The 15,733-nt window shown below is 44.8% G+C and overlaps 1 protein-coding gene across 2 annotated transcripts in view; it reads right to left on the reverse strand.

Moving 5' to 3' along the window:
- Nucleotides 1-15,733, reverse strand: part of LOC147423260 (Plasma-membrane choline transporter family protein) — a 64,757-nt gene that overhangs the window by 4,623 nt on the left and 44,401 nt on the right. For both annotated transcript variants that reach the window (XM_086501152.1, XM_086501153.1), the window contains exons 2-6: nt 2,742-3,217; nt 2,455-2,638; nt 2,151-2,375; nt 1,959-2,075; nt 1,623-1,856 (exon numbers count right to left, since the gene is read on the reverse strand). In XM_086501152.1, coding sequence (XP_086357278.1) covers nt 1,623-1,856; nt 1,959-2,075; nt 2,151-2,375; nt 2,455-2,638; nt 2,742-3,217 — 1,236 coding nt within the window. The remainder of the gene's footprint in view (nt 1-1,622; nt 1,857-1,958; nt 2,076-2,150; nt 2,376-2,454; nt 2,639-2,741; nt 3,218-15,733) is intronic.

Here is a 15,733-nt window from a genome sequence, read left to right on the forward strand (position 1 = left end):
CCAGCTTCATGCGTTTGTTTTAAAAAGCAATGTGGGACAATATAGGCACTCGGCTTGCTTAAATTCTCATCTCGTTTCATCCACGGACAAATGGGCAATCCGAGATAGCCAACTCAATGGTCTTGGTCTTCTTGAAGTCTTATATCTTTGGCACCAAGACTCGCTTGGAAAAGTATTTGCCATTGCTTATAACAACATTGTTCACAAATCTACAAGGAGGGCGCCATTGAGATTGTTGAGGGTGGCAAAAAGGTTCCACCAATTTTATGCACCAAGGACAAGATTTTTGAAGCAGCAATCTGGAGTTTGCCTTCGCCAAGGTAAAGGAGGCTTTGCAGAAGTCTCAAGCATGGCATAAGAAAGCAGTAGACAAGCATCATCATGACTTGCATTTGAAGGAGAATGATTGGGTGCTACTTCGGTTTGAGAAAGCATAACAATGAAAGAGGAAGGGTAAGGAGAGGCTTTTTCCAAAGCTTAGTATACGGTACTACGGCCCCTACTATATTCAAGAAAAGATAGACGATGTATCCTTTTGACTGAAGTTGCCAGATACTTGGCAGATTCACAATGGAGCAAGTGCACAAGGAAAGTGAAGGCTAAGCTGGTCCGCCGATATTTGGTCAAGTTCAAGAACTATCCGGCTCTTGATGCAAAGTGGATGGAGGAGGACTTAGCACATTCTCCTCAGTTACTAGAGTTGTACCTTGAGGCCTTTTGATTTAGCACCGTTTGCAAATCAGCGGGTTGCATATGGTGCAGTGCGTGCTGCACGAGAGAGAGCCACCTAGGAATAGGGATCCCACATCATGCAAACAACCAAGCACACTCGGATGTGTGACTGGAAAGGCACGCCTACCTCACATACTGCGGGACAAAGCCACAACAGCCCTAACTCCTTAACCTGCTTCTAGGATATACTAGAGCTGCCATCACGACAGGAGGTGAAATTGGATGGCACACTCTAAAACACATGTTCTAGGATGCTTCCAAAGGTATCCCTCTGCAATGCTCCAATAATATGAGAGAGAGAGACAGAAAGAGAGAGCTTTCCTAACGTCTTCTAGGATGCTTCCAAAGGTACCCCTCTGCAATGCTCCAATAATATGAGAGAGAAAGAGAGAGCTTTCCTAACATCTTCTAGAGGCCCAATTCGGCCTCGTATATGTGCGTGCGCGCGCGGGTGAAGACGAGAGTAATTTATTAGACTTGACAGCATACGATATTTTAAGGAGACCAGGCTTACCACACTGGATTTTAATGATCATTCATACACTCCCTCAACTGTGCGCCTTGCTGCTTGTTTCTCATGTTTACTCTAGGATGTTTTTCTCCGAAGAGAACTTAAAACTTGTACTAAACATTTCCATTAGCAAAATAATTTCAATAGAGAAAGAAACAACCATTATGAAATCTATCCTAGTGGCCAGGTGAAATGCCGTATTGCATTCTTTGCACAAGTTGGTGAGCGACCATACGTGCTACTGGTGTACACACACTATATGTAAATGTAACTTGTCCACAACATGCAGGCGCCAGCCTCTGACTGGCATCATGAGTGCATAATACAGTGCATCAACTCAAATTGTTCACAGAGAGAGATCCAACAAAGAAGCACTCACTAGAACCATTCCCATAATCATGGCAGTTGATCCAATCATCACAGCTTCCTCTTTGGCCTTCAACCAAGCCCAGGACCCAGCACAGGATCCAGTCAAAAGCCCCCCAAGAATCACAGTCATTAATAAGATTGCGCCTGAACAGTCATAGGCTACAAGAGCTTCGATTCCTGTGGATTGAAAGAGCTCCCATGCATCACAGGCAGAATGATTAAAGCTCTTCCCATTAATGGCCACCTGGATCCAGACAGGAAGCAAGAGTCCAATAAGAATATTTCAATATGAAGGTTGCATTTCAGCATATAGACACCGGAGAGAAATTGAAACTGATAACCCTACCTGAACGTAGGCATATTTGTTGAAGAAACGAACAAGCGTCTCAACCACATTGAACAAAAAATTGACACAACATAACAGACACTCATTGCGCTCAATTAATGACCTCATTCCTCGTATCTGAAACAACAAAGAAAATGCTATAAATAAGCGAACTAAACTTGCAAGTGCAGAAAATTCAGAGCAATAACATACCCCCCAGCGCATAGTTCGAATTCCAGCTGTGAAAAGGGACCCATAACAGACACTTCCCAGAGATGTTGTCACTGAGTGCTTGAAAGATCGAAGAAGAGGCTTAGGTGGCATTGTAGGAGAAGTCCTACCCCCATGAATCAAGACTAAGGTGACTAATCCTGCCACAATCACATGAACCACATTGCAAAATACAGCACCTGTCCAGAAAAGACTCACTGAAAAAATCTGCACAAAAACTTGCTCATTAAAACAACTTTTTGTTCAAAGAAGTAGCAAGTTCTTTCCATGTCAACAATACTCTCACCACCAGCAACCACCAGCGCCCACCATCTTGAATGTTTGATGCAACAACACCTGAGACCCCAAAGGACCAAAGAACCATCCACATGAGCATTGCAATAAGAAAAGCATATGAAACTTTTGCTGCCTCAGGAAGCTCCCACAGCATTTTGACAGCTTTTCGAAGAACCAGCATTGAAAATGGAAACCTGTAGAATACAGTCCCAATATCATGCAATCTTCATATCAAACCCTCTAGGTAAAAAGAGAAGGGAGTCAGCTGGCAAATTTACTCTTGAGGCAGCAGATTACCTGTCCATAACAGATAATACATACAAGAACTGCAATGCTGCACCAATCGCACATGCAATTCCCCAGAAAATCTCTCCAATCCAAAAGCAAAAGACACTGACAAGGGCCAGATACGTAGTCACACTGTGAACGGAAAACTTCATCATTTGATTTCCCTTGCGACAAAGAAATAATAGCCAGGCCCATGCAATTACTGCACCTATTCCTGCGGCTGTGCCATATATAGGCCAGTACTTCTCAGTTGTATGATTTGATCTCCCATCTCCAGTATGCTTAGTGTACCTGTCCAAATTAAGCCTGTCTTCTTCTCTGAAGCGGTTAAGACCAAGAACTCCCAATACCAGTCCAAAAAGCAGCAAGTGAAGTACAAATACTGCCAGCCAGAAAACATCTCTCCAATGTCTAGTGGGTTCGGGCTCCCTTGCCAATGGAGGGGGGGTGCTCCTTCCAATCACAATGCCTGTATGCTGATCATCCTGCCCACAACCAGAAAAAGGCTCAATTAATATTTCAAACAAACAATCCATCAAAACAGTCTGTCACAGGTCAGAAATTTTTCAGCTTGCAAGAATCAAAACCCCCAGACACATACACACACACGCAGAGCATTTGCAAAAACTTGGGGGTATGTGATGACTCAGTGACGAGGCATGGCCACAAGACAGATGGAGTAGCACAATTAAGGCAGCAGCAGCACAAAAAAGGGAGAAGAGAGATCCCTGAATTACTGTGTGCGGCCCGAAACTCTCAACGCGACTTCAGGGGCACATTATGGGCTGTAGGTGATGATGATGTGGGAGACCGTATGTCACAAAAGTGATGACATGGCTCCACTGGCAGAAGAGAAATGAAATGAAATGAAATGTTATATTAACGTCTTCAAAAGGCCATAATGACCTATGAGACCCGAAAGTTACAAAGTGGTGGATCTGATACAAAGTCAGAGTAACAAAATAACCTAAAAATAGTACAAAGCAAAGATATATACTATGGGGTCCTAAGTTGGTCGATGTGAGCCATGCAAAAACTAAGCAAAAAAAGGGGCGGCTTGTTGGGATAGCTGAATCACAAGAGATCTAGCATCGGTCGTTGGCGAATCTCATCAATTTCCTCCATGGTTAGTAGTCTGACCAAGCGTCTTGCATGCCTGGCTAGCGTACTCCGAATTTTCTGTCGTAGCCTCCGTCGATGCTGTGTAGTTCTTCGCAGCCGCGGGCGCCTGGATTTCCCCAGTTCAATCGTTCGGTCAATCAGTGTGCCTCTGATGTGAGATGAGGGGGAGCTCTGCTGTGGGAGTGGCTCTTGCGGCTGTCCCGTGTCTGCTCTGAAGAAGTCTGTGATCCGTCTTTGAGACTGGCTAGCCTCGCCATTCATCAGGCTATCTCTGTGTCTGCGCAGCTCGAGCAAGAACAGACCCAGACATCTCTGATCTTCGTATCCCATGACTCTTGAGAGTGGTCCAAAACCCTCTCTCAACAAGCAATGGAAGCGACCTCGTATCTCGTAGTAGACGGGGCAGCGGCATGTATAGTGTAGCTCTGTCTCAGGTTCCATTTTACACAAGGGGCATGTCCTGTCCTCTGCTGGTACTCCGTTGTATCTCCCAGTCTCAATCCGCAAATGGTGAGAAGATGTGCGTAACTGGCCAATAGCACATCGTATCCCATGAGACAAGTGGGTATCCATGTATCTGGGTCTCGCCACAAAACCATCTTCCGTAAGCTGGAGAAGGTGGTCTCTGTAGAAAGCCATCTTCGTGCCCAATTCTTGTGCTGGTTGTATCCATGTCCTCCTGGTGTCTAGCTGGGTCAGGTCTTGGCGGATGAGCTTGGTGATCTCTGAATGTGTAAGAGTGACAGATGGTGCATCCAATGAGTAGTGGAATGGTGGCAGCCTGTCTATGTTGAACCCATGTGCCTGAAACCATGATGTAATCTCTCCATACCAGCATGTTGTATCTCCTTGTATGGCTAATTGTCAAGAGGATTCAAGTGCTATGCGAGCATATCTGTCTCTAGGGAGTTCCCATGTGCGGTTTATGAAGGAGACTGATCTGGTGAGCGCCTCCACCACAAGTGGGGGGGCCGCTAGCTCTGCTCCGATAATGGCCCGTGGTACTGATGCCTTGGCTCTAATGAACCGCGAGATCATAGAGACGAGAGGTTTCTCCATGTTCCCCCATCCGTCTGAGCGACCCGGCCTCCCGTGGTGATCCAGTGAAGGTCCCCATATCTCGGTTCCATAGAGCAATGCTGAAGCCACCAAGGTGTCAAAGAGCCAGAGCTTCGTCCGGGGCTCCTGAAACTGAACCTGCGAACACATCCTCTCCAATCTACCCAATGCTGCGTGGGCTCTAGTAAGTCTGGTCTCTGCTACTCTTCTAAGTGAGAATGCAAGTCCGCTAAAAACCACTCCAAGGTAAGTGTAAGCGTCTATGTACTCCACAGTCTCCTGGCCGTATGTGAATGTAGGTGCTGACCTCCTGATCCACTATGGGGTGGTATTAAACACCATAACCTTGGTTTTCCCCATGTTGACAGACAAACCACTTTCGTGGGCAAACGTATGCAAAGCATCCAATTGACGTTGCATTCCCTCCGGGGATTCGGAGATCAACACTAGGTCATCAGCATATAACAAAAGTGGAATCCATGTCCCTGCCAACTGAGCACCTTTATCCCCATCGCTGTCAATGTAGTCAGAAACCTCATCCACATACATACCGAAAAGAGTAGGAGAGAGCGGGCAGCCCTGCTTCACCCCAATAGTGGAGTGAGCCGGTGTAGAAAGTCCCTCCGGGGTGCGTACATGCCCTACTACTGATCTGTACAATGCCATGATCCCCCAAATGAGTTCTGTGGGTACTCCCATTTCCTGTAATCTGCACATCACTCTAGCTCTGGGTACCGTGTCGAAAGCTTTGCGGAAGTCCACAAAGCTACAATCCCATGAGAGAGAGAGAGAGACTGATCATTGCTGATGTGGCAAATCCATACGGCGCTTACATGGCAGCCCATAAATATTGCGGCAGAAAGTCCAGGGATGATGGGATGCTGCCCAGCGTGACAAGCGTTGACTTTTTTATGGCACCCTTATTTTAGCAGTACCAGCTTTTGGTAGCATCAACTTTTTGTATAAGTTGTTTTTGGTTTCAAAACCCTTATAAGTGATGCCCAGGGAGCACTCTAGCAAGTCAGCTTGGAGGCACATTACAGAGTGACTCCCCTGCAATTGTACTCTGTGATTTATCCATATAAAAGAGGTACAGAAAGGGGCGCAAGACTCCGGGGCCAGTTCATCTGGAAGTGGAACTCTGCCACTTCATGTCGCGACTATTGTTTGATTTTAAGTTCAAGTGTAGTTTTCACTTCGATTCGTGCGTTGTTGTGAGATTACCACCTTGTCAGTGCCAAGTTATTTACGGTGGTATCACAGCTCCAGTCGATTCTTCTTCTACGGAGGATCCGATCCGACGACTTTTTGCAGCACACACCATGGATTCCGACAGAGAATCCCATCAGGAACATCAAGTCGCCCCACCTGCAGTTTTGAGGGATGAAGAACCGAACGGCAATGGAAATTCAAATAAAGACAGATCAGCTGACAATGAGTTGGATGACCAACTTGAAGAATCTTTAATCAAGGATCTATAGCTTGCAAATCTCCTACAGAGACGTCAGTTAGCACTTCTGCTGAGCGTCTTACAAAGTATTCAAAGGATCCTAAATATGCAAAATTCTTGAAGGGGCAGCCGACCTTGGAATTTTATGAGAGGTGGCAGAAGGTCACGAACCCTCCTCTCAAGTCAACAATGAAAGTGAAAGCAATGCTGACATCTGATACTAAAACTTCTCTTTTGACATCAAAGGAAAAATTCGAGTTGTGGAACACAGGATCAATAAAATCATTAAGTACAGGAAGCACTTTCGCAAAGGAAGAAAGTCTGAGTCTTTCCCTGGCTATTTAGGCCAACAGTCTACTCTTAATTATTTGGCAAAAAAGGTGTCTAAGAAGAAACGCCATCGACGCGTTCACTTCAAGGATGACTCGAGTTCTCCTTGTTCTTCTTCCTCTACTTTTTCTAGTTCCAGTTCCTACGAGGAAGAAAGACAGAAGTCGAGGGAAAGCAAGCTAGAGAGAGCCACAAGAAATCACGTTGTTCAAACACAAATTTCCATCCTCCGACGACTCTCATAATGACTCTTACCTCTTTTGGCAAAAAAAGGAATCACTTGATTCGGGAACCAAAGTATGACAACTTCGAACGGATAAAGGGCACGAAAGAATTAAAGGATGGTGACCAAAGCTTGAAGTTCCAACGCTTTTTCGGGCCACGCAAATACCCGGAAGGCCTTGGCTTTTGTTCAGAAGTTCAACATCGTTCTCTTGGGTGGCAACTTTACTAAATTTTCCAGAATTTGCAAGGAGGCATCCCACCTTAAAGGGGATGCGCAAACATGGTGGTCTACCCCATTTTTATTGAAAAAAGCGGATTGCAAGTGGGTTAAGTTCAAAAGGTTGTTATCACCTATTTGGTTGACTCCCTAATTTGAAGTTGATGTTTTGACCGCCGGGAACCACCTTAGGATGAAAGAGGAAGATACTCTTTTTACCTATAATCAGAGATAATGGGATATGTCCTACACGTTGTTTCCTTCCAAAGAGTGACTTTGCAGGAACAGATGGAAAAATACTATTGCGGTCTGCCAAAGGAAATTTGAAGCACAAATCCTAGTATACAACAACTTATGGATCATGCTTTGGACACTTTCTCCATGATGTAAGATCTTTGACTTGCGGTACGAACCAGCTAGTGTCCAAGACTGCAGGCGCAAATAACCATCCAGGTCCGGGCCATGAGTTGTTCAACGACTCCCTCATCACTCCCGCAAATAACCTAAAAAGGTCCGAGCCATGAGTTAAAACAACACTTTTCAATCATTCAATACTCCCCCCGCAATTAACCATAAGGGTCAGAGCCATGAGTATGAACAAGCATTCTCAAACATCATTTCTCACTACTCCACCCGAGAGTAAAAAATACCAATCATTGAAACCAGTATTAAAACCACAGTCAAACAGTTCAAATTGGCACCAAGACAGGTTCAAAACAGATACCATGCATTTCAAACAAATTCCAAACAGAATCACCAAACAAGTTCTTAAACAGAACTCAAACTTAAAAAGTAATCTCGACATTAGTCGAGCTTGAAAAGTCGACTTACTTTCCGTCCTAAAACCTGCACCAAAAATTAGGGTTAGATTCCTTTTATAAGGTCGTAGCCGACCACAGCATGGTCCATCAGCTCTGGGACATACAATGTTCCTCTGACGGCAATGGTAGTCCCAAGACATAGCAATCACACTGAACCTCCAAGGTTATCAACACCTACTAAGAGATGTCAAGAGATTTCAAGTTATAATCTGCTAGGGTTTCCATTGCAAGCATTTCAAGATACCCCAATCTACCAGAAGTTGCACTCCAAAGGAAGATGTCAGAAACCATATAACTTCAGGGTTAAATTTTCTTGAAATCTTGCCAAGTCCTTGGAGTGTGCGGCTTGGTAGCTATAGACTTCCTCCACTGCATAACATTGCATTTGAGAAAAACAACAGCTCGAAACAAATCTTGGATCCTTCTCTTGCACGTGATCTTTATGGCTTATGCCCTGTAAGACATAGTGATGAAGACGGGAGTGCGTCCGATGCGCGATGAAGTAAGGGTGGGGATGGCTAATAGGTCGGGGCACGAAAATAAAACTTTGGAAGCACCACGTTGCTCTGTCTGCTCTTTGGTAGGACCGATATGCTTTCAGAAAAGCACGCGTCTGAAGCTCTGATACCACTGTCACAAGACGGGCACCACCTGCCCCACGGAAAAGAAAGAACAGACTCAATATACTTTTAGCACTTCAATGACAATTGAATTGAAAAGGATACACGACACGAGACGTGGAGTGGCGAAGTTCCACCCCAAGAAAGCATTGGCCCCAAACGTTGGCGCCCCTTTCGGTATTTCTTTATTATTGTTCATTTGCAAAGTACAACAGCCGGGGAGCACCTCCTCTGCAATCTGCGCGCTGAAGAGTGCCAGAGAGGGCCCCCAATGCTCATATTTAAAGGCCCAAAGCCTGAAAGCATCAAATATGAAAAGCTGACCCCAAAAAAACACTTTCTCCTAAAATTTTGGGATTTTCCTAAATATTTGCCGCGAATTGCGGAATGTCCGTACAGGTGCCACATCATCATATTTTGATGTGCAAAGTCTTTTGAGTGTGTTTCTACTTTATTTGTAATGCCTTTATGTCACTTGGGCCCCATCGGAATGGGTCCCATAAGTTGGTGGGAACTCTTCTTTAAAAATAGGCCACTCGTCAAGACTTTGTAAGTCGGTAAAACTTCTTCTTCTTCTCTTCTGCTTCTTCTTCTTCTTAGGGTTTAGGCTTCTCGGCCGGGATCTGCAGGTTGGCTTCGTTCTTCCGTTTGTTGTTCTTTTCTTTGTTTCTCATGGTTTTTGTATGTTAAGCTTGATTGCTTGTATGTGCCTAATTTCTTTTGTGTGTGATGCTTGTGCTTGGGGTGAGTATATTCTGCATGATTGCTTGTGGTTGAGGTGTGTATGTGTATATGTTTGCCTGTTCTACTTGTTCTTTTTTCTTCTCTTGTTTGATGGGTGATTTAGGTTTAGAACTGGTTTGGTGGGTGTGTTGGACAGTTACTACCTCGCCTTCAGATTTGCACCATATATTGCTTCTGCTTGCAGGTTGACATAGCCATGTTGATCATTGCGAGGGATGGCTAGAGGCTATCTCTCTCCCGGATTTTTGGTGTAGAGTCTTCTTCCGACGGTGATGTCTCTTCTGTTGGAATGCACCGTTGTATACGGCCTTGGAGAACTGGAGTTTGCTATCGGAGATTCTTCGGTGTAGTTTTCCGCCTCCTCTCGACATCAAGCTGGCCTGTTTTTGCTTCAGCTCTGCTACTTTCTTCCCTTGCTCCTAGCTTTGTTGTATCACCTATCTTTCGTAATTTTGCATCATTGGTAGTTTTCACCCTATGGTTTGTAATCATTAAATATATCAAGGGTTTTTTCACTATCATATCCATTATGTGCGTATGCCAACGGGCTGTTGTAATGCCTTCGGGCTTGTAATTTTGATTACGTAATACAAATGGGTACCAAGCCCCACTTTTTTGCCAGAGAGAGAGAGAGAGAGAAGATCCACACAGTAGACGCGGAGAGGCAGAGTTCCACATGTAACAGGAGGGCACCATGTGCCAGCTGAAAAGGACAGACTGAAACTGACTTGTAGCACTTCAAAAACACTGAACGGAAAGAGAAAATCCACACAAGACACGGAGTGGCGGAGTTCCACTCCAAGACTAAAATGGCCCCAAACTGTGGCACCCCTTTCGGTATTTCTTTATATTGCTTCAACAAGGTACAACTCGGTGGCTCTGCTCTGCATCTTCCGCGGGTAGAATGTCTGCAAGAGAGCACACACCACTTATTTAGAGGCCCTTGGCCTGTCACAAACTGACGACGTGGCAGCCCTGCCCGCTAACGTGGATAGAAGTACGGATTGCCGCAGATTGCGCTGACAGTGCTGACGTGGCAAGCTGTACGGATTTCTACAATTTTTCGTTGGCTGCTTTTTGGGCCAGTAGCTTTTGAGTTGGCAGCTTTTCATGTAACTACTTTTGATTTTGAGGCCAAGGGCCTTCAAAATAGAACCCAAGGTCCTTCTTTTCCTCAGTGTGCTGACGAGCGACCGAGCAAAGAGGGCCCACGGGTGCTCAAGCATTATATATTATATAAAAATAAATACCAAAAGGGGCGCCAGATTTTGGGACCAATGCCTCTGGGCACGAAACTACGCCGGGCCGTGTTGATTCTCTATTTTAAAAGTGTGATAAAATTGTGAAGTACTTTAAGTGGTTCTCTCGTGTGTCAAGCCCGATTTCCGATCGGGGTGCCCAAGTCTGTAACATGGCCTCACCCAAAAGAAGTACATGAAAAGCAACACTTCTAAATTTCTGGTCCAAAAGGGCCGCAACGCAAAACACGAAAATCCATCCAGGCTGCCACGTCATCAGCTTCTACATTATTTTGGCTTGTGTGTGTATGTATGCTTTGCTTTATATTAGGTTTAGGCCCCTCTGCCAAGATTCTGCAGGTTGGTTGGGCTAGGATCAAAATCATAACCCCTATTGTCTTTTAAGCCCCTCAAGTGGGCTCTGTAAGTTGGTAAGATCCTGTAAGAACCTTGTGTAGGAGCATCTAAAACCTGTATAGGACCTTGTAACAACTCTTGCATCCTTGGGTTCTTGACCAACTACTGAAAAATTTCCATGCAACTAAGCACTTCATCTTTAAACAAACTGTCCTCTTCTTGAAGAGTTTTAACTTTCTTTGTGCCATGCAAGGAAGATCCATCTTCAATTATCTCGTCTCTCTTCTCTGCCATAATGATATGCTCTGAGTTGCTTTCACCGACAAAAATCGACGCTGCATTTTTTGAGAAAAAAGTGACTACCCCGTCGATGGAACCATATAACCTACCACTACACAGTAGAGGGCGGTACTAATTCAATTACTTGTTAATTTCACACAGAGGATTGAGAAGAAGAGAGAACACAAACGCGTCCAGCCGCTAGAATGCCTTGCGCAATGTAGGCAAGCACCCTGTTGGCCCCAAAGCCCGGTGCCCCTTGCGGTATTTCTTTAATTGATTGCAAACGGAATCCCCGAGTAATCTTTACAAGCTGTTCAAACCTGTCCAGGGCTGTAATTTCAGATTCTAACCCAATTACGACAGCATAACAACGCTATAATCCATATAGGCCGAAAAAACGTCAGGGGTGACTTCCCTAGTCTTCCCGCACACAATGGGATACTTACCATTTGATTTCTACAAGTTCTCTCACTATAAAATTCTTCAAACTCACAATCCTTCGCGACAGAAACCTGCGTACCTGCAAGGGATTAGCAATTAGCTAATCCTGTAAAGGCTCTTCCCTTGGCAAATGCGCATAAATCCACACAACTATACATAATCAATTGAGAAGCCCATCTAGTGGGGCATTACGATCTAAACGTGTGGGATAGAGAGCTGTGTGAGAGCAAATCGTCACACTACATCATAATATAGGGGAGCAGGCAAGCTCTCCATTACAGCTATGCCACTCACAAAAACTAAAAATCGGCCCCTTCTCTCTTTCGGGGGGCCCCCAACTGGGAAAGACCTTCTAGAGTGTGAGTTGACCAGCACATTGCTCTCCTTCGGCCATGTGTCCACTATGCCCCTTATGGTTCAGTTTCCTAACCCCCCCCAACTTATAAAGCTGTCAGTAACTTGCCAAGTTGCCCAAATTCCATTTAGGCCCATAGAAGCTTCCATATTCATCAAAACTCAATGCTAACTGGCTTGAACAGTGTCCGATTGACCGACCTAGATTCCCGATGTGAGAAATCCGTTTGGTTGCAACCGTTTCACACTCGCCATGCCAAGGGTTCCGAGTGAAGACAAGTAAAAATAAATATGTGATACATATTTAAAAAAGGCAGCAGGAAAAATACACCTCCTGGTGATAGCAATACCTTGATCGGTTGGAAGAGGATTGGCCAGGCCTCGAGCAAAATGGAACTTCCGCTATGTCTTTTTCTAACCGTATTTCCAGACTGTTGTTAATCGCGAAAGTCTAATGAGAATCGCAAGGAGGCTTTTCTCTTTGGTTTGGACGAGTACATCAAATACGATGTCCAAGTTTTTAGCCCTATCAAATCGCTCTCAAGCAGGAAACGAAGCATTCAAGATTAATCCAAAGGAGAACAAGTCAAGTACCTCGCAGAACCCTCAGAACCGACTCAAAAAGTTAATCCAAAGTTAATCCAAGGGAGAACAAGTCAAGTACCTCGTAGAACCCTCACAACCAACAAGAATCAACAAAATGGTAAGAACCACAATACCTCTCCTTTTGAATCTTCTACTACACCTAGAGCACGGAACTCTTCACCGAACAATGATGATAAAGGAAAGGCTAAACTCACGAAACCCCGAAGTTAAACACCTAATGAAAAATTTGCTCAAGGAATAGTAGGAAATTGGTTGAGTATTTAAGAAAGAACCGAGTATAGAAAGGAAGGACGATGTTTTCAATGCCACACTAAAGGTCACATGAAAAGAGATTGTCTTGAATGCCCCTAAAAAGTGTCTTTTCCTCCCTTGTGTTTTCGGTTGTGTGCGCAGCCCTTCAGTGATACTCCTCCCACTCTTGAAACAACAAGCCTTCCATTGCGCATGGGACCGTGCACCTTGAGCATCAGAAAATACCAACTGTTGCTAAATTGGCTTTATCTCACAGAAAAATAATTCTAAATAAATTGTTGGATTTATAAGTAAGGGTTTTCTCGCTTGGAACACCAAGAAAAAAATAATTCTAAATGAATTATTGGAATTTTAAGTGAGAGTTTTTCTCACCGGAGACATCCGAGTACAGAGTATCCCTAGCGCGTCATTCAAAGTAATGACAGGAGCACTGTGAAAGGGAATATCCGTAAGGCCACCAGGAACGGGTACTTCTAATGCGTCACAACGGATGGGTGACGAGGAGCATCAGTAAGAAGTATCCGACCATCCGGGAATGGACATCTCCGATGCGTCATAGGATGGGTGACAGAGCATCTGAAGGGGATTGTACCGTCAGTTCGGTAGGAAAGAACTAGGTGATGGGTATTCCTGATGCGTCACAAGGTGGGTGACGGGTGCATCGGAAAGGTGATATCCATAGTCGAGAGGAAATCCGAACTGGAAAAGAGGAATACGCGTAAAGACGCAAGCACAAGAATAAAGATGGGTTCTGAGAAGCTTTTCTTGAAAAGCGGAATATTTTAACGAGTTTTCTGGGGAAGCAGATGCTTTCCTGCGAGGAATCTATGTCTGCATTGCATTTGTGCATGTGGTTGCATCCAGGGACGCCTGGGAAGTGCAGTGAAAAGCATTGTTTTTAACTTATAAGGTTTTATTGAGTTTTTGGGCAGATTCAGACCAATTTTAAAATATGTCGGCCGCCCATTTAATAAATGGGCAGCCACTTAGTCTCTCACCCTATTTCGGGTAGAACAGCAAAAAAAAAAAAAACCAACGCGATCTCTACGCGGCCAGCCTCTGCTCAGCTATTCCTGTTGTGGCCAGGGAGTTATAAAAGCACCACATGCCCTCACTCAGAGAAAGAGTTACCAGCACCAGCAAGGGAAGACTCTGCCACCAGAAGACGCAAGAGATCGCGAGACTACGAAGCACGAAAGTCGCTTTTCCCGCGAAAGAGCGACAGGTATCTATTGTGGATTCGCCATACGAATTGTTGTCTTGTGTTTGTGTGTGTGTTTGTAGGTAATTCATCGCGAAGGAGAAGCGTGAAGGCTTCGGCCTACGCTTGGGAATTTCAGGAACAGAATTCGGAAATTGTTTGCGGAGTCTTGACTCCGAGTACAGACGGAAAAAGGATTGAAAGCTCGTCTCTCGGATTTCCCTTACGGGAAGGAACGGACATCGAGTCAGAGAATTAGAACGGAGGGGTTTTCTCCGGTTCTTGTGCTTGTAAAAAAGATTCTCCCTAATAAAGGATTCTCTTTAAGGGGCGGGGACCAACTCATCTTCTGGTCCCCAGTACTGTGTCGATCTTCTCACTCTCTCTCTCTCTCTCTCTCTCTCTCTCTCTCTCTCTCTATCTATTTCTCTCTATATCCTCTGGCTTCAGTATCAAGTGATAAATCCTATTTATCCGAATATATTTTATACTGCTATGCGCTCCCGTTTGTGACAGCAACCAATTGTATATCAAGTGTTGCATGCGGGGTGCACCGATAAGGAGGGTAGAATAGTCTCCCAAAGATTAGTCTGCGACCTTCCTTAACCAAGATACCTCCTTGCATGGTCAATGATACCTCCACCAATCCAGAAGGCAAGAAAGTTCCACCTACGAATCCTCCTGTAACTAAGTCAGACTTTGTAAATAATTAATTTATTTACGAGAAAAGAATTATCTAATTAGTTGTGTGCACATCAGAATACATTTAGCAGTTCTGGGGCCTCAGGTCCGCCCAAGTTTGGGCCAGTGCACCTCAAGGAGACCCTAGCAGAAAATACCTTGAAGCCCTAACGATTGGGAAATCGGGTCTTCAATCAAGGGATAGATAGTAGCCTCAGATTTCAGGCTCAGAAAATTACGCGCGCTAGTGCAAGCACAGGAATGAGATGGGGTCCTTAGACTATTAACCCTAAGGCTTGATTATTTTACGGCCTTAGGATAAGTTAGTTAAAAGTATTCTTAAATGATTTGCGTTGGACCAAATGGCCGGACAAATGCGAACAAGTAATGCCAGAGCATTGCTGGCACGGCAATGCGCTAGGGAGCAGCTAACGTTTTCATTTGTTGCATCTATGTGTACAGTTGTGCACTTAATTGCACATTTCATTAACTAGCATAGGATTTTTAAAGTCAAAAGTTGAATGGTTTTTAAATTTTAAAGTAAGTGTGCCACTTGGCACACTTTCCCATGCAATCTCTCTCTCTCTCTCTCTCTCTCTCTCTCTCTCTCTCTCTCTCTCTCTTCATGCTAGCGCCCCCTCTTCTGGGAGGCTATAAGAGAGCAGCCCCTCTCCCTCTTGCCAGGTTGGCAATGCACTAACACCCCCCCCCCCCCCCCCCCCCCCCCCAAGTTGACCATCCTCTACGCAGTGAAGCTCTCCATTGAAGCTTGAGAGCAGCACCTTGTGGTGTATGTGGAGCCTCTGAGCACCCATCACCTAGAACAAGGCCTCTCATGGTTGCATGCAGCTTTGGGAGAAGTTTCATTGCGTAAAGTAGTAGAAAACTCTCTTTCTCCCTTGTCTAGCTGCTGCAAATTCCCTGTTTTCATCCCTAATCACTTGTATTAGGGTGAATTTCAGCAAAGTCTTAATAGAATCTCATTCCCCACTACCTACTCT

This window comes from Adiantum capillus-veneris, chromosome 26 (assembly GCF_014529385.1).
Source record: "Adiantum capillus-veneris isolate H3 chromosome 26, ASM1452938v2, whole genome shotgun sequence".
Lineage (NCBI taxonomy): Eukaryota > Viridiplantae > Streptophyta > Polypodiopsida > Polypodiales > Pteridaceae > Adiantum > Adiantum capillus-veneris.